This window comes from Rhincodon typus, chromosome 29 (assembly GCF_021869965.1).
Source record: "Rhincodon typus isolate 14 chromosome 29, sRhiTyp1.1, whole genome shotgun sequence".
Taxonomy (NCBI): Eukaryota; Metazoa; Chordata; class Chondrichthyes; order Orectolobiformes; family Rhincodontidae; genus Rhincodon; species Rhincodon typus.
The window spans coordinates 15,872,276-15,894,043 of NC_063360.1; the positions used below are offsets into that span (position 1 = coordinate 15,872,276).

A 21,768-nucleotide genomic window follows, 5' to 3' on the forward strand; every position below is an offset into this window, starting at 1 on the left:
ACACAACTACTCTGGCTTCAATGTGGGACAGTGGAACACATGGCTAAGCTACAGGTTTCACTAGGCACTGAATAAAGAGTAGCACTCCTTTATATAGGGTTCTAAGATGGGATGTGGCTAAGGATGGGTAACCTGTGTAGCTTGGCTCTTAAACAGTGATGCATTCATGAATGTACACTTGTATTTGCAATGAGGTGTCTGCTGTGCCACCTATGTGCCCTGAGAAGCATTTCTTTTTTGGTTACTCCCCTACTAGGTGCACTGTGAAGGGAAACACTTGTCTGGCAGCACTGGACCTCGTGCCTGCTGAGCATAACAATGGTGCCAGCACCAGGACTACCAGAGGCCCCAGCAGCGGTGAGTACTTCCAACTGTGGCGAGGGGGAAAATAGGATGAGTCTGGCACCATATTGGCATTGTGCATAGTTAATGAGGCTCATTTGAGAGAATAGTGTGAGAAATCTCACTAGGTCTTATGGAGAGAAACCCTTCACGGAATCGCCATAATTGACACTTAGCCAATTTCTGGTAAAATTCAGCCCAGTAACTGGTTAGGATCTGAAATGACCTGAGTGTGTGGTGAAGGCAGATTCAATAGTGATTTTCCAAATGGAATTTCATAATTATCTCAATTAGATTTTGCAGAACTATAGGTGAAAAGCAGGGTAGTGGGATTAGCTAAGAAGCTCTTACAGAGAACTAGCATGAACACGATGGGCCAAATGGCCTCTTTCTGTGTTGTAACCATTCTGTATTTCTATGATTTAAGTACCAGCAGTGTCCTTTGTACACCTGAGCAAAAAATTCAGGTGTCAATAACATGACTCATTGCAACATTCTCAAGAATGATTTGGGTTGGGCAATAAATTTTGGCTTTGCCAGTGACACCCACATCGCATAAATAAAAAAAATTATTAAGGTGCACTTGTCTCAGACCTTTACCACCTGTTTTGATTGAATGTACACGGCTTCTCAATCAATTGTCAACAATACAAGGAGAGCAGAACGAAAAAGCAGGTTTGACAAGACCAAAATTCCAAAGGACACAGCCTTTTAAGCTAACAAGTGAGAGTTAACTTTTAACCTTTTAAGGACTAAAGATTTTTTCTTTTTTTCTCCTATATGGTAAGTTTTCAGCACATGCTTCTCACTATTATACAACAGAATTCCAGCAGCTGGCAGCATGTCTGACACGAGTGTTGTACATTTGGGAGAAAATGAAAATTTTTTGTGTTTACTTAGTTTCAGAGCATCAACCTTTAATTGTTTTAGAAAGAGTGTAGCTATTCATATAGTCCTGTAAAGATTAGAGACTGGGTAAGAGAATTAATACTTTTATTTTGGAATGCAGTGCACCTTCTGGCACCCAGTCCACCCTGATCTCTAGCTGTTTCATTGCATCGGCGTCTGTATCTGTTTACTTGGAATTATTTTTCTGTTTGTGAGCTTGAGCTAAAATTCCCAGGACGGTTTGTGGCTGACATCACATGACAATAGTTCTGATTACTCTAGATACCTGCAAGGTTGGCTTTAAATAATTCATACCATTTGCTTCACGCTCTCCTTGTTCCAGCCACACAAATGCTTTTAATTTTGTTTTTCTATTTTTTTTTCTGCAGATGAGTTTTATATTTTATTTATGTGCACAGGTTCTACTTCATGCAAATCTTTCAGCACAGACTCGGGATGGCCAACGTGTTTGCATATCAGAGTTCTCAGATTGACTGGTGTGAAGACAATTTTCAGTTTTCAGAGAAAGTTGCCGAGTTTTACAACACGGTAAGGACTGACAGCTGCTGTGTAATTTCATAATATTTTTCAGACAATCTTAAGCACAAAAATGTCATGGCGTTTTAAACTATATGACTGACTAGAATTAGAATGGGCAGCAACAGTTTGAACTGCTTCATAGAGATAGGTTGAAATAAGTTGACTAAAGCAATGTTTACATTAAATCATGAACATTTTAATCTGTTTTGGCTGATTACATACTTAGCCAGTGAATTTAAATTTATTATTCGCCATTTGTGATCCGCGTGGTCTCTGTACCAAGGTAACAAATAAAAAGGAATCTTTATCTCTCCATGGAGAGTGTACAGTTCTTAACTACCTGATGCTTTTATTCTATTATTTTATACCTCATTAATATTGCTGATCTCCCACTTATGCCACTGTTGAAACTAAGGCCAGATCTGTAATTCCTATCGGGGTTCTCAAAAATATTTTGGTCTCCAGATAGTGGGGGTGCTGTCATTCTCTGTCATTCCCCTGCTGGGAATATCCCCAGTCACCAGGAATGTAATCACATCAACAGAAGCAAAGTTTTAGAATGTTTTCAAGACTAAAGCATTTGGAAAAAACCACCAATGTTTAAACTGTTCAGAATCATAAAGCTCAGAAGGAGACTAGTGGACCTGTCATTATATAGAATCCTAGTCATAGCGAATTGAAAGAGGCCTTTCAATCCAACACCCCTCCCCTTTCAATCCATCGTGTCTTCTCCAGTCATCTACCATCTATCTAGCCGAGTCCCATTTCCCAGCGCTTGGTCCACAGCCTTGTAAGGTGTTTCAAGTACTGGCTTTTTAAAAAGTGCTGTGAATTTCTAAAATAATTTTTTTTGATAACCTGTTAAAAAGCCAGTGAAACTCCCAACTGGTGAGTGGTAGACTCCCAATTCACAAATCATATAGAGATAAAGACTTCAGTCTGGCCATGGAAACAGTAGTTCGATCAGCAATGTCTCCTTCAAATGTAAGTGAAAGAATTTAAATAGAGGTCAGCAGAATTTAGATACATAGAGCTATTTTGGGGAATGGTCTTTTTATACATTATGACTGTAAATTAGTCTGCTCAAGCGGTAATCTGTTTGGAAAGTTTCAGAGGCAAGAGAAGCAACCAAAAAACAATGTTGATAGAAATCCACTAAAATTTTCTTATGGGTACACAAAATGGCAGTACCTTTTGCATTTCTGGCATAAACCTAGATGACTGATTTCAGAATCAGTGACTCTTCTGCTTACAGTCTTGGTTTTGTAGATTGTGGCCAGTGAGGTTACATTTCTGTCGTGTTGATGGAGTCTGTCCAGTCCAGTGGCATTAACCTGTTTGTCACTAAGTTTACGAACAAGAGGCTTTGTTTTGCCTGTGCTTTTCTACTACATTCTTGGCAGCATTTGTCAAGCTAAACATAGAACATCAGTTTTCATTTATGATGCTTCACTGGAATGAATTTGGATAAAATAATTGGCACTGAGCCAACGGACAGGTGACCAAAGACTTGGTCAAAGAGGTAGGTTTGATATTGTAAAGGAAGAGGGAGGTGGAGTGCTGCACATGTTGATGTCTTTACTTCAAATATAAGCCAAATCCTCCTTCCTTTCTTAAACTCAAACAACAGTACTATTTAAAGTGTAATGATTATGACAATTAAATGTAACTGATTTTTACCAGGAATTTCCTCATCTCTTTTCTAAAATGCACGGTGTACTCAATTTGCTCCACATAAAATATGGACATAGCGCAATGATGTTTTTGCCTTTCTGAAAGTGCTTAAAGTTGCACTTTTCTTTGCTAGCAGTTATTTTTGTTTGCAACCATCGAAATTCTGAATAAGGCAATTACTGGAAGAGTTATATGTATCAAACAAAGATAGATATATCTACCTGGGAATGTCTAAGGAGAACTCACATTCCTCAGAATGTGCTGACTTGCTCCAACTCTGCTAAACAAATAGTTCCATGCCTTGTTCCTAAAGGGCTGTTCACTGTTGCTATTGAAGGAACTTGTCAGGAACTCTGTAGCAGAACTCCTGAACTTTCAAGGATTTGCAGTCGGTTCAGTCCACCTTCTAAAGATTTGAACGAGGCAGATCCATCATGATTCATTGTTGTTGCTCATTCCTATCATTGAAGCTGCAATTTTTGCTGTCAACACATAAATATTGTTTGCTTCTATGATTTTATTTGTGCTACTCTGAAATGTTCAAATATAAAATGCTTGATCACATTTTTTCAAAGGCAGAACTTCCTCTAGACCATTGAATATATTAAACAATGGAGTTTCTGATGCATGACTGAGATAAAAGCATAGCTAATAGCAACACTGAGCTATTGTTCCGGTTACACAAATACTCAAAACAAATTAACTAATTTTTTGCCAGGTGGAGACCACAAATATGGCGGCCAGGGTTTTATGGGACAATGATGGCCCCATCCACCTGCCAAAAGGTCGAAGTCTCTTAGCTGGTTTTGGGAGCCCAGACCCAATTTTAACTGCAGTCTGGCATCAGGGCTTCCATCTCTTTAAGGGACAAGGACCCACCCTCCAAGGGCTGGTGGTCAAGTGGCTGTTCAGTGCCACTGCGCCACAAGGTGCAGTGACCACTACTGGGAGTGCAACTTGGGTAGCATCAGGGACATGGGACAGATTGTGTAACCTCACTGCGGCTGTTCAGGGCAAGCCACGCTGAGGCTGCAACAGTCAACCGTAAGGCGGGCAGTTATTCCAAAGAGGGGACAAGCCTGCTTGTGAGCCTAACGATACCTGATCAGGAGGGAGTCAAACCCTGCCCTCCCACCCCACCATGGAAGCCACCAGAGTAAAATATCGCAGGAGCAAGATGAGGCATGGTGTTTAATTGAACTTTTAAAACACTCGATTGGGTGCAAAGGCCAACAGACAGATCACCACCTCTTACATTGATGGTAAATGCCAACAGTAGCATGATGGGCATGCCAGTCCCCACCCTCATGGTTGAATTTTCACCTCCTCTACCCCCTGGTATGCTTCCTGGAGACCTGTAAAATCTTGGCCACCGATTGAAGTAATGGACAGGCAAATTAAACTATATACTATGGAGCAGAAGTAGGTCATTCAGCCCTTTGAGTCCTCTCTGCCATTCAATGAAAGCATGGCTGATCTGATAATTCTCAACTGATAATTCTCATCTGATAATTCTTTTCTTTACACAGAGAGTGGTAGGGGCGTGGAATGCATTGCCGGGGAGGGTAGTGGAGTCAGCCTCATTAGGGGCATTTAAGCGGCTATTAGATAGGCATATCGATGATAGTATAAGGTAGCGGTGGAGGTTAGATAGACCTTAGGTTTTGGGTAAAAGTTCGGCACAACATCGTGGGCCAAAGGGCCCGTACTGTGCTGTACTGTTCTATGTTCTATGTTCTATGTTCAACTCCACCCTTCTGACCTTTCCCCATAATCCTTACTGACTAAAAATCTATCTCAACCTCAAATAAATGTAACAAACAGCCCTCTCTGGGAAAGAATTCCACAGATTTACTGCCCTCAGGGAAGAAATTCCTCATCATATCTGTCCTAACAGTGTGACCTCAATCTGTGATTGTGCCCTTTGTTCCTAGATTCTCCCTGACGGGGAAACAACTTATCCACATTGAACAAGTCCCTTAAGAATCTTATATGTTTTGATAAGGTCACATCCCATTCTACTAAACCCCAGTGAGCACTGGATCAACCTACACAAACTTCTCTAATAAGGCAATCCCTCCCCATACCTGGGATCAGCCTAGTAAACATTTTCTGGATTGTCTCCAATGCCAATATACCTCTCCTTAGATAAGGAAATCAGAACAGTTCACAGTTTTCCAGGTGTGACTACAAGTGCATGATTCTAACAAGCCGTCCCTACATTTAGACTTTATTTCCTTTGAAATGAAGGCTAACATTCCATTTGACTTCCTTATTATCTGCGGAACTTCTGTGTTAAGCTTTTAGTGATTTCCTCTTACTTCAATTTACAGATCAGCAGTGTAAGTTTCTTCATATCGTCTCCTATAATGATGTATCTATTACATCCATATGCTCAGAAGAGGTCCAGAGCTGTGTATCTCATCTGGGTCATGATTATGTTTGTAGGTAAGTGACAATTCGTAACAATTACTTGTCAATCTTTTGCCTGAGTGCAGTCTACACTGAAAGCTCTGTTACGTTAATCAATATGTAATGATTATATTTTACATAATCAATAGGTATAATTATTTCTGTCTAATCTTACCTAATTTTTACCAGATAAACATACCATCATCATTGGAAAAAATATGGTATAGATCTTTATTACTTCAGGCCTTTCACAAATGACAATTTACACGGAAAATGTTGGAGAAACTCAACTGGTCTGTGTAGAGAGAAAAACAGTCTGATTTGACTCTTCTTCAGAGCTTTTTCCAGTTTCTCCAGGACTTTTGTTTTTATCTCAGATTTCCAGCATCCGCGGCATTTTGCTTTCAAATGGGCTAATTTTGTTTGAATAAACATTCACTGAGGGCCAGTAATTAGTCAGGAACTCACTTGTTCTGTCAGCAGGCTTTTGTAATGACACGTTCCATATCCTGTCAATCAAGGATTTGGATTAAAAGGAGCCCCAAAGAGGGTCAGAATGGCTGCAAAGGCTTCTAGAGGCAAAAACGAAGGAAGATGTTTCTAAAGCTATCCAAAATCCACGCCCCTCGGTTCCCTGAGTCTTCCCTGGAGTTGAGGAGAGTCTAACAGAATGTGCTTTTTCACCTGATGTGAACTAATTAAGTGTAGCTTACAGTTTTAGCAGTAGGAGTCTGTTGTTCAGAACCTGGATAGTTGCCAGAAAATTTAAATAACCTCCTAAAGTCATGAAAGGTGAATGTCCATGTTCAGGTGGATTTTATTACCTCGCTGGCATTCTCCTGCACAGTACTCCTCTGACAGACAAATCTTAGAGCTCCAAACATTCCTTTCTCCCCAACCATGTCCTTCAATTTCAATTTGAACCACAAATATTTACACACACCCTTCTCCTATTGCCATCTCACATCCATCCCTCACAGTAACCCTCTACAATTGTTCTCATTCTATCCTCAAAACACATTCCACTTCATACCTTTATCACTATTCTCACATTGCAAGAGGAGAGATCCCCTGCTGCAGCCCCAACCCACAACCACCCACCCCAACTCCAGGGAGAGGCTGTGAACGAGGCAAAGATAGATCTGCAGCCGACGCCATCTTGACTACTTTGGAGAAGTGTATTTCAGAGGTCAGGCATACTAGAAATTGGTGAACACAATTCCCCATCCCACAACTGAATCCAGTTCCCATTCTCCCTGATTTAGCAACTAATTTGCCTCAAGGTTTCTTAAGCAAAATAATGAACATGTCAAATTCACAACAGCTAATTTTCTCACTCCCTGAGGTCTGAATATTGAAAGAGCCAGTGTGCAGTGATTGTAATGTTGTCAGCCAGGTTTCCCTGATTAGGGAAGTTAATTTGGTCCAATCAGGGAGCACTGGCTGACAGATATAAACAGGAGTGTCAGAGGTTCTGTTCACTCTGGGAGCTGTCTCTGAGGGAACTGGATCAATGTCAAGGATACTCCGTGTATAAATAAAAGGTGACTTGGTCAACCAGCCAATGTAGAGTTATTTCACAGTAGTTTTTTTTAAATTTGTCCACAGTGAGCCTGAAGATTACTTTTCTGATTAATGCACTGTGATATAGTGTATTTTGAATCCTTCCTCCTATATTTGGTATTTTACAATTATCCACACTGAAACACATCTGCCACCTACTGGCAAAGATACTTAAAACCAATCAAATTCTTCTGAATCAAGTTCCACGATTTAGCATTATTCCATTGTTTCCTCTTTTGTACCATCAAGAGCTTCTAAACTATTTCTGCATTACAAGTAATAAAGATTCCAAGACTGAGTCATGGTGGTACTCCAATTACAATATTTTCTATGTTGAAAGACCCCTGCTATTGATAACTTTCCATTACTTTACTCTATTTTGCAATTTCTCACCTTTGCTTTCAATTGCTGATTTAGACCATTGTCAAAAGTTTCATAGCCATGTATTAAGTGGAGTTATTGTTCAGAGCTATCCTGGAAGACTATTTCACTATGTTACTGTTACATGAATAGATCACATAATGGACTTTTGCAAAATAAGGTGAGTAAAGATTAAAAACAAAGCAAAAACATTTACTAGCCACTGTGAATTGGAGACAGGACGCAATGTACCCCTTTCCTATTCTTTTAAACATCTTCTGGAAGCCCCAGTAACCTTTTAAACAGAAGCAAGAACAGACTTGCTGGGGCAGAAAATCTCTGGACCTATCCCACTGCTATAATTCGATGGAGAGGGAATCCATGAATCATTTATCGAAGTGTAGGGCAGTGGTGACGTGTATACAATCATTAACTAACACAGAAGACACAACTACAGCTTCATCGGATATCAACTTATGCAGCCCAGATCAAAGACTGTATCTGCATCATGTCTGGTTTGTAAGATATAGGATATATACCATTTTACGTGACAGATTTTCTCATTCAGTCATAAAGGCTGAAAGAAATTCAGTTTGGAAATGATATTTTTGCTCATGTCTGGATGCTAATGTCTTTATTTAATTAAATTGATTTTTTTTTCATTGTTTAACTTTATAACAGGATTTTTCTCAGCATACTACCACATGACTTTGAGCTACTTTGGTCAGTTATTAGATGAATTATCCATCCTGTGGGTGTTAGCAATTGGTTACATGCTGTGGTTTCCCAGAAGACACTTACCAACGTTCATCACAACCAGGTAATAATATTTTGTTAGTGTTTAAATTGCTATTCAATATTCAAAAGGACCAACCCAGAAAGTATTAGTTGAGATATGTCAGAAGTTCCAATTCATACAGGGTACTGAGTTGGATGATCAGTCATGATCATATGGAATAGTGAAGCAGGCTTGAAGGGCTGAATGGCCTACTCCTGCTCTTTTTTATGTTTATATGTTTCAATATCCTGACAAATTCTGGCCAATATTTCAAGTGGCAAGACAATCATGATATATCCCCATATGAAGCTGGGATCTTAAAGTCACACCTTCCTCTGAGCTCAAGTATGATTTTATTGTTCTGAAAGTGTATATGATTGGGATATAATTTTTTCTTACCTAATGAATACAATGTTACTGGGGCTTCCAGTAAAAGATTTCCCACCCAGAGTGTTTGTTTGCTGCAGACTACATTGTTGCTGTGATCAAGACCATTATATAAAAGGGAGCTCAGCCTTTCATGGAAAGACCAAAATGCCCTCCATAACCAAAGAAATGCAGAGCTGAATGTTCACCCACCTTAAGGATTGAGCACTGTATTCAATAGGAGTGTATATAGCATCACAAAATCAGGCGTCAACACACTGAACATTAAACTCCTAACTCTGCCAGAGACCTTTCTGAGGCCATATTATTGAAGAAGGAAATCATTGTGGCACATTCTCAGACTATCAATCCTCCATAATGGTCCACAGAAACATTAAGAAACATTTTAACATTAAGTTGATTGCAGTAACAATATTAATTAATAGCATTGCCAAAACACTCCTTCTAAGTATTAAGTTCATCCCTTTGAAAATTGTGCATGCTACTGATAGATAAACTTTTACATAAATCTTTTACATCCAGCATTGCTCAGGCACCAGTGATAAGAAAAATGCTGTGTGATCATGCTGCCCTGATGCGACTGCTTATGTGATTATCCTCAGAAATCGTTGAGATGAAGAAAGGGTAAAGGAACTTCCATCTCCTATATTGTGAAAAAATCAGAGTTAACATTTTGGGTCCAATGACCCGGTTCTGAGGAAGGGTCACCGGACCCGAAACGTTAACTCTGATTTTTTTTCTTCACAGATGCTGCCAGACCTGCTGAGCTTTTCCAGCAACTTCTGTTTTTGTTCCTGTCATTCTGTAGTTGTGTGCCTTGTACCACTGGTGGCACAATACAGCCTGCCGGTGAAGTACTAAACTGCTTATACCATATTCACATCATCTGTCTGTAAGTTTCGAGATAGCCAGAAGCTATGTCTTCTCCCATCTCACAACCTTCATTGCCTTCCCCATCCCAAGATTTGAGATAGCTAATGTTCATCACAAAGCTCTTTTAAATTCCTTGGCCATCCAAAATTTTCCCAGGTTGACCCTAACCTATTGCCTCACAGGTTGTCCATGCTCAGAGTGAGTTTTTGGTTTATTTTCCTTTTTGGTTTCCAACCTCCATTCTTCTTTTTAAATATGCTAGACCTCTGCCCTAATTGGTTCTGCAGTTTCCAAGGCCAAAACCCTTCCTCAGCCCCAACTCTTGAAACTTCATCTCTCTGCACATGTTCCCCATTCAAACTTGACCCATTCAAATTTTCCCTAACTGCAACGTTCCATCCATCACTCCAACCTTAATTATTTAATGTGGAAGAAGAATACTGCTGGCTCCAAGCCAAACTTTCAAAATGTTATTTTCTAGTATTCCTAGATAATCTTCAAATTCTTCCTTTGCATAGGTATATTCTTTGCAGAGGTAGGTTCTTTACTCAGAGAGTGATAGGGGCGTGGAAGGCATTGCTGGAGAGGGTAGTGGAGTCAGCCTCATTAGGGGCATTTAAGCGGCTATTAGATAGGCATATGGATGATAGTATAAGGTAGCGGTGGAGGTTAGATAGACCTTAGGTTTCAGGTAAAAGTTAAGCACAACGTCGTGGACCGAAGGGCCTGTACTGTGCTGTACTGTTCTATGTTCTATGTTCTATAGCAAATTTCCCATTTATCTCCCAAGTACATCCTTCAAATTTTCAAATGCATCACCATTACATGAACTAAAGTAACTTAAATGCCCTTTCTTTGTGTGATCTGCATTTTAGGAAATTCTCACAGATTAAATAACACCCATTCTTCGATTGCCTGGCAGCTATTTAGAACATAAGTATTGGTGATGCAACCAGATGCATAATTCTTTGCTTCTGTGTCTGTTTTTATTGCTAAGTATGTCACCACTAATACAACACAATATAGAGGGAAATCTGCTTGGAAAGAAATAGAAAGGACATAACTAAGGCCCAGGGTATCCACCTTGACAACAAATCCCAGAACACATAAGAGGCCTGGGGTAATTAAATACAACCGCATCATATTGAAGGTAGATACCAAACGCATCTGCTTGTTCATACTCAGGAAGGTCACGTACCCACTTCAAAAGAAGGTACAAACTGAGATTTAGGGTATGCTTCAATATGGATTTATGTTGAAAGTCACACAGACAACAAAGTGGTACCCAGCTGTGGTACCAGTTCCCAAACCAAAATAGCGACGTCCTCAATTACAATCCCCTGTATATTGCTATCGTAAAAAAGCCTGTTAATGTTCACTCTCGCAAGCACAGCACTCACCCCAAACAAAATACCAAATGCATAATGTGCATTTCCTTTTTGACTCTTAAAATGTAGGTCTCAACTCATCAAACCATGACTCGTACACGCTAGGCACATGATATTTAGGTAAATAAAAACAAAACACTGTGGATGCTAGAAATCTGAAGCAAACACAGACAATGCAAGACTCAAAATGTTAGCTGTATTGTTAGCCATAGATGCTATAGACCTGCTAAGTTTCTCCAGCATTCTCTGTGTTTGTTTCATGATATTTAGGAATGTACAGTTCGGAAAGTTTGAAATAACTCCACAGAGGCCGGTGTCCAGTCACCAAGTACCTATCATTTACACATGAAGAGTCCTTGGCACTGATCCAACTCCCTCAGAGCCAGCTCTCAGAGTGAACAGGATGTCTGACATTCCTGTTCTCATCTGTCAGTCAGGGTTCTATGATTGGACCAGATTGACAACCCCAATCAGGGGACTCATATTCTACAAAGTCAACCTGGCTGAACTCATTATAATCACTAAAAGGTTACCAAGTGTTTGTATGACATCATAAAAGTGCCTTCAATAAAACAGGAAATACAAGGCAGGTCCTAGTGGGGATGAAAGTGGCTTAATATGCTCAAAATATTTAGATAATCTTTTTTTAGAAAGTAATTTTTATTTCCTGCTACAATTGAGAATGTGATTGTAACATTATGGTCTCAGAACAAGTGCAGTTGGAGGATAATTGGATTTGAAAGTTAGGTGTGTGATGGTTTTGAGTGTGAAGACATTTGAGTCGAAAGACTTGGGAATATTGTAGTTAGATGATTATATCACTTGTGGCCAAATTTCCTAGCTTTTTAAAACTATGTAATCAGTTTGGAGAGTAATCAAATGGAGAGCAATATCCAGGTCCAAGTACCTGCTTCCACCCATATTCCTGGAAAAGTAAAATGTCTATAGAGTCATAATAGCACGGAAACAGACCCTTTGGTCCAACACATCTGTGCGACCAAACATCCCACTTTGACCTAGTCCCATTTACCAGCATTTGGCCCATATCCCTCTGAATCGTTCCTACTCATCCCATCCAGATGCCTTTTAAATATTGTAATGGTACCAGCCTCCACCACTTCCTCAGGCAGTTTGTTCCATACATGCACCATCCTCAGGTCCTTTTTAAATCTTTCCCCTCCCACTTTAAACCTATGCCCTCTAGCTTTGGACTCCCCTACCCTGGGGAAAAAAAAGGCCTTGGCTATTCACACTATCCATGCCCCTCACGATTTTTATAAACCTGTATAAGGTCACCCCTCAGACTCCGATGCTCCAGGCAAAAAAGCCCCAGCCTATTCAGTGTCTCCCAATAACTCAAACCCTCCAAAACTGGTATCTTCCTTGTAAATCTTTTCTGCACCCTCTCAAGTTTAATAACGTCCTTCCAAAGAATGGTGACCTGAATTGTAGGCAGTATTCTAAAAGTGGCCTCACCAATGTAGTCCCAACTCGCAATAGGAAAGCAAGAGATGACTGGTGGTGAGTTTAATCTTAGGACCAGATGCCTCAGGTGAGGATTGAAGTTGAAAAGGCAAAGCACTTATTGTAATCTCAGTGAGTATCACTCTGTATTGCAAACTAGCTGTTCAGCCAACTGAGCTAAACAACCATCCCTTTACATACCATGTCTACATGTGCACACAATGTTCAGAAAACAGCTTACAGAGTCCTTTTAATTAAAAAAAAGAACATTTAGAAATGCTAAAAGTCCAAAATGAAAATTGAAATTATGTGAACATTTCTATCTTTTTGAAGTGGAACTTGATTTTGGAAAATAATCCTCCTCTCCAGAATTTACTGAAATGTGTTTTCTTTCCCTCTGCAGGAAGTCTTTTTCACGGATTGTCTTTCTTGCTGCATTGCTGAGCACAATCCTCTCATTTTATAAACCAACAGTGAATGCTTATGCGCTGAATTTTGTTGCCTTGCACATTATTTATGTGATTTCACTTGAATTGAAAAGGTAAGAACTTTACAACAAGTCAGTATTAAATCTGAAAAATAGATTTGCACCAAAACAGTTAATGTATTAAACGTATGACTAATTGTCTGAGAATTAAGCTATATATTTTTAACAATGTCCTACTATCTGAAATATCCTGCCAGATAATTGGACCTAATTTAATTCTTTGTACGTGGGTGGAATCTTGACTGAGGGAAATTCTCGTCCACAATAATTATATTATAAGTTTGGAACTTGTACCATTGTTCCACAAAAAATGCCTCGAATTAATTTTGACATCTTTCCAGAGTAAATGATGATTAAAATTCATAAGGAGTTGGCATAATTTTTTGTTGGATATATGACAATGTTATATATCCTGATTAGTAACATCTGATCTTTCACAGCCACTTTCACACTTCGAAATGCTGTCATTGTAGCAACTTAAAGAAGCATGACTACCACTTTTTTGCAGCATTTGGTAAAGCATTTTTAATGACATTGGCTGAGAGATAAATATTGAACACTTTTGCTCTTCTTTGAATTGTTCCATGGAATCTTTTACAGCCACCTGAGAGGCCAGATGCCACTTCAATTTAACTACAAATCCCCAAAATGTGGCATTTTTCGCTTTGCAGTGCCCTCTCTGTATTTGTTTACATGCTCAAGTCTCCAGAGTGGGACTAGAGACCCATAACCTTCTGATTCCAAGGTGGAAGTGCAATCTATGGAGCTGTTATTCATGTAGAAGATGAAGTAAGTAGTTGCTCACCCAAATGAGAATTCTACTTGTCTTTCTTTCTAAGCCTTTAGGATTGCGCAACTTCACTGTGCTTTCTGGGTGCATTATCACAAATGCACAGTAGAGAAGGCCGTTGAAATGATCCAGTAATAATGATGCAGAAACACTTGATGAGTTTGGAAGCAAATACTTAACTGCTATAAATGTGGGCAATTGAGGAGGACTCATTGTATTTATAAATGCTAAATTTCCTAATTTGGAGTGTGCTGACATCTATTTTGTCCAAAACTGCATGGAAGTACTGACAGAAAACATGGGAGGTGTTTGATGTAATTGGAATAACTGAACAGAAATTCCACCAAGTTTGTTCAACCTAATGCACCCTATAACCTGCCAGAGGCAGGACACGTAGGGAGCAAACAAAAGCTATGGCAGAAGACAAATACAGAGTTGTCGAGCTGGGTGACAAAAAGACAAGTACAATAAAGTTGTTTGGGGAACACAGCCATTGACATTGAGAATGGTGACATGACTGAGAGATTTATGATCAAAAATAAGGAGAAAGGTTGCAGTTCCAGTTAAAGATTACTTTATTGTGTTTATTCTTTCAGATGCACAGATCAAAGAATAATTAACCTGGCCTTTGTGACTGTGGCTTGGTGGCTTGTCGCGATTTCTTGCTGGCTAAGTGATCGCTTACTCTGTGCCTTCTGGAGACAGATAAATTTTTACTACCTCCATAGTTTCTGGTAAATCTGCTTTAAACTAAACAATTTCTCAAACTATCATTATTGTTTGCGATCTCTTCTTTTTGCAAAGTAAGTTTTAAAGATGGTAATAATTGTTGCACTTTGAGTCTTTTCATTTTCCCAATAAAGTTAACAAATGTTGGGTTTTTCTTCTAGAGAAGTTCTCTATTGCCACAATCATACCTTCAGCAGCATTGATGTCTAAGTTCGCTCTTCATAATTCTTCAGGAATAACATATTGAAAGATCTTTGTGCTAATTAACTGCTGAAATTGTCTAATGTCTCCACATGATCTTTCTCTAAGGCAAAAGATGGCTCAAAACCACTTTACTCTTCAACAATTGTGTAGATTTATTTGACAACCATGTGGCAATGCTCCAAAGTGTGTCGGAAGATCCACTGCTGTGTGACTGTAGGATTATAATGTAAAACAGAAGAAGTGTTGTAATTTACTACAGCCTTCCTCACAGGGGGCCACAATACAGCAAGGAAAGAGTTGACAGGAGGCAAAGGCAAGACAGGCCTAGAGAATCAGATAACTGACACAAACCCCTGAAATAATCTGCCTAAGGCACTGTGGGTTTAACCACACCACATGGACTCCAAGATATTTTCTAAGCAACCTGTTTAAGGAATATTTTTACACACCTCTGGAGCAAGTGAGACTTGATCCCAGGCCTCCTGATTCAGAGGTAGGGACACTACCAATGCACCACAAGATCTCTACCCACATGTGCTGCAATGGTTTGGAAGGCAATTCACATCACCCACTCGAGGGGAATTAGAAATGGACCATTATTGCTGGCCTTGCTAGTAGTGCTCAGATTCCATAAATAAATAAGGTCAGGGATTGCACGGGAGAAGCAAATAAAACAGCTGCAGAAGTAAAAAGGAATTTGGAGTGAAAGGACATTATGAATAAATTCTAAGGCTAGAATAAAGGTAAACTCTTATTTTATATTCATATCTACATAGGAAAACTCATAGTAATTTGATAAGCTGGAGAATGGATCTTAAGACTTGAGGCTGCCACCAATGCAGGCTGAGCAAAATAGAGGCTCAACAACAGCACCTAGTGTTGGGAGACAGGAAGCTGCAAGCTTAGGAAACTGCCATTATGAGCGCTTAATGTTTTAACATTGTATGTGTTGGCATTAAAAAGATCATTTAAAAGTCTTGGTAAGAGAAACTTCTGGAATAGGAAGCTCAAACCAATCTCCATTTCATTATCTGTGGAGAGTGAAGACCATGTGCATCTTCAGATGAAGTAAAGTATGATAGGATGAGCCACATATAATTCAGTCCCCATAGACGATTAGGATCGTGTCAACAGTGAACAGGCACTGAGGTGTCAAGAGGTGAGTTACCTGCCACAGAATTCACAGCCTCTGACCTGTTCTTGTAGACACAGTGTTCACATGCTGGTTTCCAGTTCATTTTCTGATCTTTAAAGGGAAACAACTTTACACAAGTCCCATGCACTGCACAGGACACAGACCTGGCTGTCCTAGGCCTTGGCTCACTGTTTGCTGCACACTTTTGGGCACCGGACATCGCTGGCCACTAACTCACACCAGCACTTTTGGCCAAGGATTAGAGATGTTTTAGGATGAGAGGCAATGGTGTCAGCAGGATACCTTGTTCATCTTTCTTCCACTCATTGTAATACAGACATCAATCCATGGTACATCCTGTGTGGATGTGAGTTTGGCACATCTGAGGCTAGGCACAGGCTCAAACATACAGATGTAATGCCAAAACAACAAAATTCATACAAGCACGTGAATTCATATACCGTGCAATGTCACCTGTGCCACCAAAGTGCCCTGAATAAGTTTTGTTCTTTCCCTCCTTGCCTGGTTCCATAGCTGGGGTGGAAAGAGCCTGCTTGGCAGAGGGGAATGTTAGCCCTGGATATTTGGTTGGATGGGCCTGGAGCCACTTGTGTCTGGATGCCCAGACATGCCAAAGGTCTTCTTGCTAGGGGCAAATAAACCTTCCTCAGTTTCAGCTTTAGGTGGTTCAAGGGGTCAGGTAGGTTGGAGGGCCCAGCCACTTATGGAGAATCTGACAGGAGACTTCTGAGGGGTCTGTATGTAGTTCCCCCACCAGATGGTTATCTCCTAAACAGGAGGCTCCCTGTTGCCATGTTTAGATATTGTGGACCCATGGCCTCCAGAGATGGAGGGCAGGTGTGTAATCCTGAGGGTGCTGAAACTGGGTCTCCATGGCAACCATCAACCTGTACATTAAGGCTGCCAGACAGTCACATGCATAGCTGCAATCCGCCACCTCTGGGTTCTGAAGGCCATTGTGCCCCACATTCCTATCTGCCACTCCTGTTCCTCTCTGTGCATGTGAACAAAAGCCTGGGACGGAGCTTGTTCCTGGTCTCTGACAGTCCTCCAAGTGCCAAGTGACCTGGAACATTTCTTCCTTGGCCAGCTTTGGCACTGTCACAGTGAGGTGCTCACCAGCTTTTTAAAGCTATTGTTCTCACCAAGATGTCAGTATCTGAGCCAGTGGAGATACTGGTGACAGTCTTGCTAATGCTTCCTCTGAGGGCTCTATACTGTCATCCTCAGAAGGTCAAAGAGGTGGCTTCCAGCAGAGCAGGTCATTTCTCTGCAGAGGTGGTGGATGTCCTGCTGGTACCTGCCAACCAAAAAAGAGAAATCATTGCATCCAGTGGTTGAAAGCATTGTGCAGTGAATGGCACTGATGGTAGGATAGTAGAATGAAGAGTGGTACTTACTCGGTTAGTGGGACATGGATATCTCAGCATCCCCACAGAAGCAGGTCCTAAAATTCTCCTGTGAATACCAAGATTCTCTCCTCCTAGGGACTGAGGAATCTAATGTTGATCATCGCTCCACATGTCCAGGCTCTTTCTGCCCTATTGTGGCTATCTCCTCCTGTAGTGAGAGAACAAGAAAGGCCAAAGTTGGTGGTGTGACTGTTGGTGAAGTTGCAGATGGGTAAAAGATGGTGAGATGTTTTGAGGGAGTAAGTAGGCAGCACAAGGCCTTACAGGGTTAATGGGTTTGTCAGGTTGGGGAGTGTGAGAGGAGGTGAGGGAAGATGTTGCAGGCAGTAGCGAGAATGACAGAGAATGAACGTTGATGGTAGGAAGGTGCAGTAGCTGGAATAGAGTAAGGTAGCAGAGAGAAGAGTGTGACACATACCTTGGCAGAGTGAAGAAGGTCACTGACCTTCTTATGGCACTGCAGGCCATTCCTCTGCACCATTGGGACTGCACTAACTCATGTAATGAGCTCAGACCAGGCTGCCAGAATGTGGTGTTGTGGTCTCCTCAGCCAGTCCTCTGGGAAGAGGAACCCCTCCTTTGCATCAACCCCTCAACTAGGTCCTCAGGTCCCAGTTGTGATGAATTGCGGTTCTATCTTCCCTTCGCCAACATGTTCCAAATCTGTCCATAATGAAGCAGGGCAGCTTTGGGATGTCAGAGTGCCTCCAAGTGTACAGCGGCCTTTTAAATATCTCCAGGCACATCTGTCTTTTGGCAGATATTGGGTGTAAGTTATTCTGGGAATGGTACATGGTGAGATGGGGCTTGAATCGGATGTAGGGGTTCAGATGGGAGTTAACAAGGTGATTTAGTGAGAAATGTTGCTAGGTCTTACAGTGAGAAGCTCTCCAAAAAATTCAACACAGCCCTCACTATTCCAAAGAAGATTCAGTCCATGAGATTTTTTAGTTCATTATGGATATATGAATGAATAAATGCTAGCAAATAACACATGCTCATATACAGTAAAATGCTTTTGTTTATTCTTATTTTGAATGAATATTTTGCATACACAATAATTCCTTTTATTTTATCACTTACCACCAGTGGATTGTAACTAGTCTGGTTCTTTACAGTTTCAAGTTTACATTCTCCTGAGTTTGAAAATTTTACTTGGTTAGTTAGGACTTCCAGGATTTAAATAGCTGACAATGTGATTCAAAAAGGAACTGTCAATCATCTACAATGATCCATCTCTTAACACTGTTTACGTTTGAACATGTGACTTGCATCCTCCCTCAGACTGTAATCTTGGAGATAATTGAGCAAATCGTGTAATGTACCTGAGAATTTAGAATGTGAATAGGAATTTGTGTACTTAAATTTCTTATGTGTTGTGACTTAATGCATTTGACCCCTCTGAGGATTTTAAAGTAATAAAGTTGATCGATGGCTATGTTCAAATTGAAAAACAGAATCAGATTTTCATTCAGTGGAACTAACCCTTCTTTTACTGCAATTTATTCTGTGGGGCCTATTCTGTTGCCAGAATTTCTGATTGCCATGTTATATTTGGCAACCTGAGCCCTGCTCACTGATCACATGGAGTCTGAGATGACTCAGCATCTCAGAGTACAGAAGATATCACTGACAATATTTTACATTGCCCAGTTAATGCAGGAAGTGTGTCTTTGACATTTTGATGAGAAAAGGAAAGCTTGTTATGACTGTGTTGCTTCTTCTATACTTTCACCTGTTTAATATTGGATAATCCTGTCTAGTAGCATATGGTCTGAGCCACAATCATATACAATGTATATTTTTTTCCCAAAGAAGTCTATGTGAACATGTGATAAATTGCAGTGATTCAGAGTACAGTAATAAGAGAACGGTCCCAACCCGAAACATCAACTTTCCTGCTCTTCTGATGCTGTCTGGCCTGCTTTGTTCCTCCAGCTCCACACTGTCTCTGACTCCAACATCTGCAGTTCTTGCGATCTCACAGTGATAAGAGTTCTTTGTTAGACCTTTGGGAGTCTACATTTAACTACATATTCAACAGGAAATATTTACTCTTGGTTCATAAGATCCACCAGTCACACTGAATCCTAACCTAAAAATGTAACACCTCAGCAAAAACTATTAGCCTTTCATTTACAGTCTGTTCACACATATTTTCCAGTCTTATGTAACCGGTAATTTTTTTTTACTTAGGTAAATATAAACATTGATTTTACACATTCATAGTGGTAATAGACAGCATGAGGAAATTATTGTACTTGTCAAGGGCTTTGTGTAAGCACCTCCAGGATAACTTGATCTCATCAACCAATGCTAAGACACACCTTTGGGCCTACTTCATAGAGTTATGCCTCCTCCAGACAATTTACAGATGACTTGGTCTCACATTCTATTTATTTACTTGGATTATACAGAAAGCAGGTATTGGGTTTGACATAACAAGGTGTAGAGCTGGATGAACACAGCAGGCCAAGCAGCATCAGAGGAGCAGGAAGGCTGACGTTTCGGGCCTAGACCCTTCTTCAGAAAATATTTGTTTACAGATGTTTGGTTTTATAGTGACTAAAATTCAAGAACAAACAAATGAAATGAAATCCTGTGTGTTACAAATTTATCTCACTGCTCTTGATCTTTTTTTTTCAGGCATGTACTGATTAATATTGCAGTTGTCCATGGCACAACGTTGTTTTCATATTTTGATGCATTTTATGAAATTCCAGAGACCTGCCCAGAAGTGAAATATTGGCCTGTAGACTCACAATGGTTAGGTCTACCATACCTTGCAATAGGAGACAAGGATCATCTCCGAAAGTCCTGCTGAACGGGTTATATATTCTTAAATTCTACCAGATATTTTATCAATCAATGCCTACAAATAATATTTTAGTGGTGCTATTATGGGATCTTTTGATGGTGGGCACAAGGAACCTGATCTGAAATTATATATTTGTCTTTTATTTATACAGTTCATAATATTGTTGGCCGTGCATTATAAGGAGATTGGTTCAGTTTTTTGTAAATCTGGAGCATTTATTTCTATTTTAGTTATTTTGAATTCATGTTATTTTACTCTGAATTCAGGTGAAGGCCAGAGAATATACTTTTAAATATTTTTGTGCCCAATGTCAGTATGAAGCACTGTTCAGTAAAATATGACATGCATAATCAGCAGGTTAAAGAATGTAATATTCTAGTTTCTAAAACTAGCTATCCTACTGGAATATCTGAAGAATAAACGGCAGATTAGTCTCAGTAATATTGGTAATTTGTGAAGTATGTACCAAAATTGATTTTGGGAACAAAACACTTTTATTCCTAACTTGGGGAAAATATTTACAATAATTATTGTTAGATATCTGTTAATTACATTACAGGTATGTACATCCTTTGTAGTGTGCCCTTCTGACAAAACAGAATTTGTCAGTGTGATCATATATATCATCTAATTGCAATGCAGGAATAATGAGCCACAAGTATAAGTATTGATGCAATTGTATCCCTGATGCACCTGTACAGTACGATCTGCCTGTAAAGCACATAGAACAACATTTATCACTGTACCTTGGTACACGTGACAATAATAAATCAAATCAAATCAAGTGTTGAAAACTTTTTTCTTTAGCTATGGAGTGTGCAATTCATTTAGTCATAGAGTTGACAGCACAACAGGAGACCATTTCACCCATCTGGATCTACTTACTCTATTTCCATACAAAAGCAACATACTGCAGCTTCTATAAAAAATGAAATAAAAATTACAAATGCTGAAAATATTCATTAGGTCAGGCAATATCTTCAGCAGATATCTCCAGCATTTTCTTCATTCAACTTCAATCTTCTGGTAGCTTCCTTCTACCCATCCATACTTTTACTATTCAAATATTTATTTAATTGTACTTTAAATGACATTCTCAATTGCTAGTCATACAAATATACAAGTTAGGAGCAGAAGTATACCATTCTGCCCTTCAAGCCTGCTCTGCTGTTCAGCAAGATGGTGGCTGATCTCTGTGCTCTGAATTTCAAATTCTGTTTGATTCCCTTGCCTATCAAAAAACATATCTACTTTTACCTTAAAAATATTTAATGACCCCCATTTCAACTGTCTTCTGAGGCAGAGAATTCCAGAGAACTCTCAGGGAAAAGAAATTCTACTCATCTAAGTCATACAATGGCTGCCCCTAACTGTACAATAGTATCCCCTGGGTTTGGACTCACACACAAGAGCAAAACATCCCCTTCTCATCCACCTTGCCAAGATCATTCAGGACCTTATAAACCTCAATCAAATTACCCATTACTTTTCGAAGTTTCAGGG

General features: G+C 39.8%; 1 protein-coding gene across 3 annotated transcripts; it reads left to right on the forward strand.

Annotated features, from left to right (window-relative positions):
* The first annotated feature begins 227 nt into the window (after nt 1–227).
* Nucleotides 228–20,982, forward strand: acer1 (alkaline ceramidase 1). Of its 3 annotated transcripts, none has more exons than XM_048613987.1 (7): nt 228–357; nt 1,620–1,779; nt 5,778–5,892; nt 8,461–8,599; nt 13,073–13,210; nt 14,543–14,680; nt 20,094–20,982. In XM_048613987.1, exons 2-7 carry the CDS (start codon nt 1,660–1,662, stop codon nt 20,269–20,271), a joined length of 828 nt encoding a protein of 275 aa, XP_048469944.1. In that variant the 5' UTR covers nt 228–357; nt 1,620–1,659; the 3' UTR covers nt 20,272–20,982. The 3 variants fall into 3 exon arrangements, with proteins under 3 accessions (XP_048469944.1, XP_020371076.2, XP_048469945.1); XM_020515487.2 differs by having other exon boundaries at nt 1,650–1,779; XM_048613988.1 differs by lacking the exon at nt 228–357 and adding an exon at nt 866–1,065 and having other exon boundaries at nt 1,650–1,779.
* The last annotated feature ends 786 nt before the right edge of the window (nt 20,983–21,768 follow it).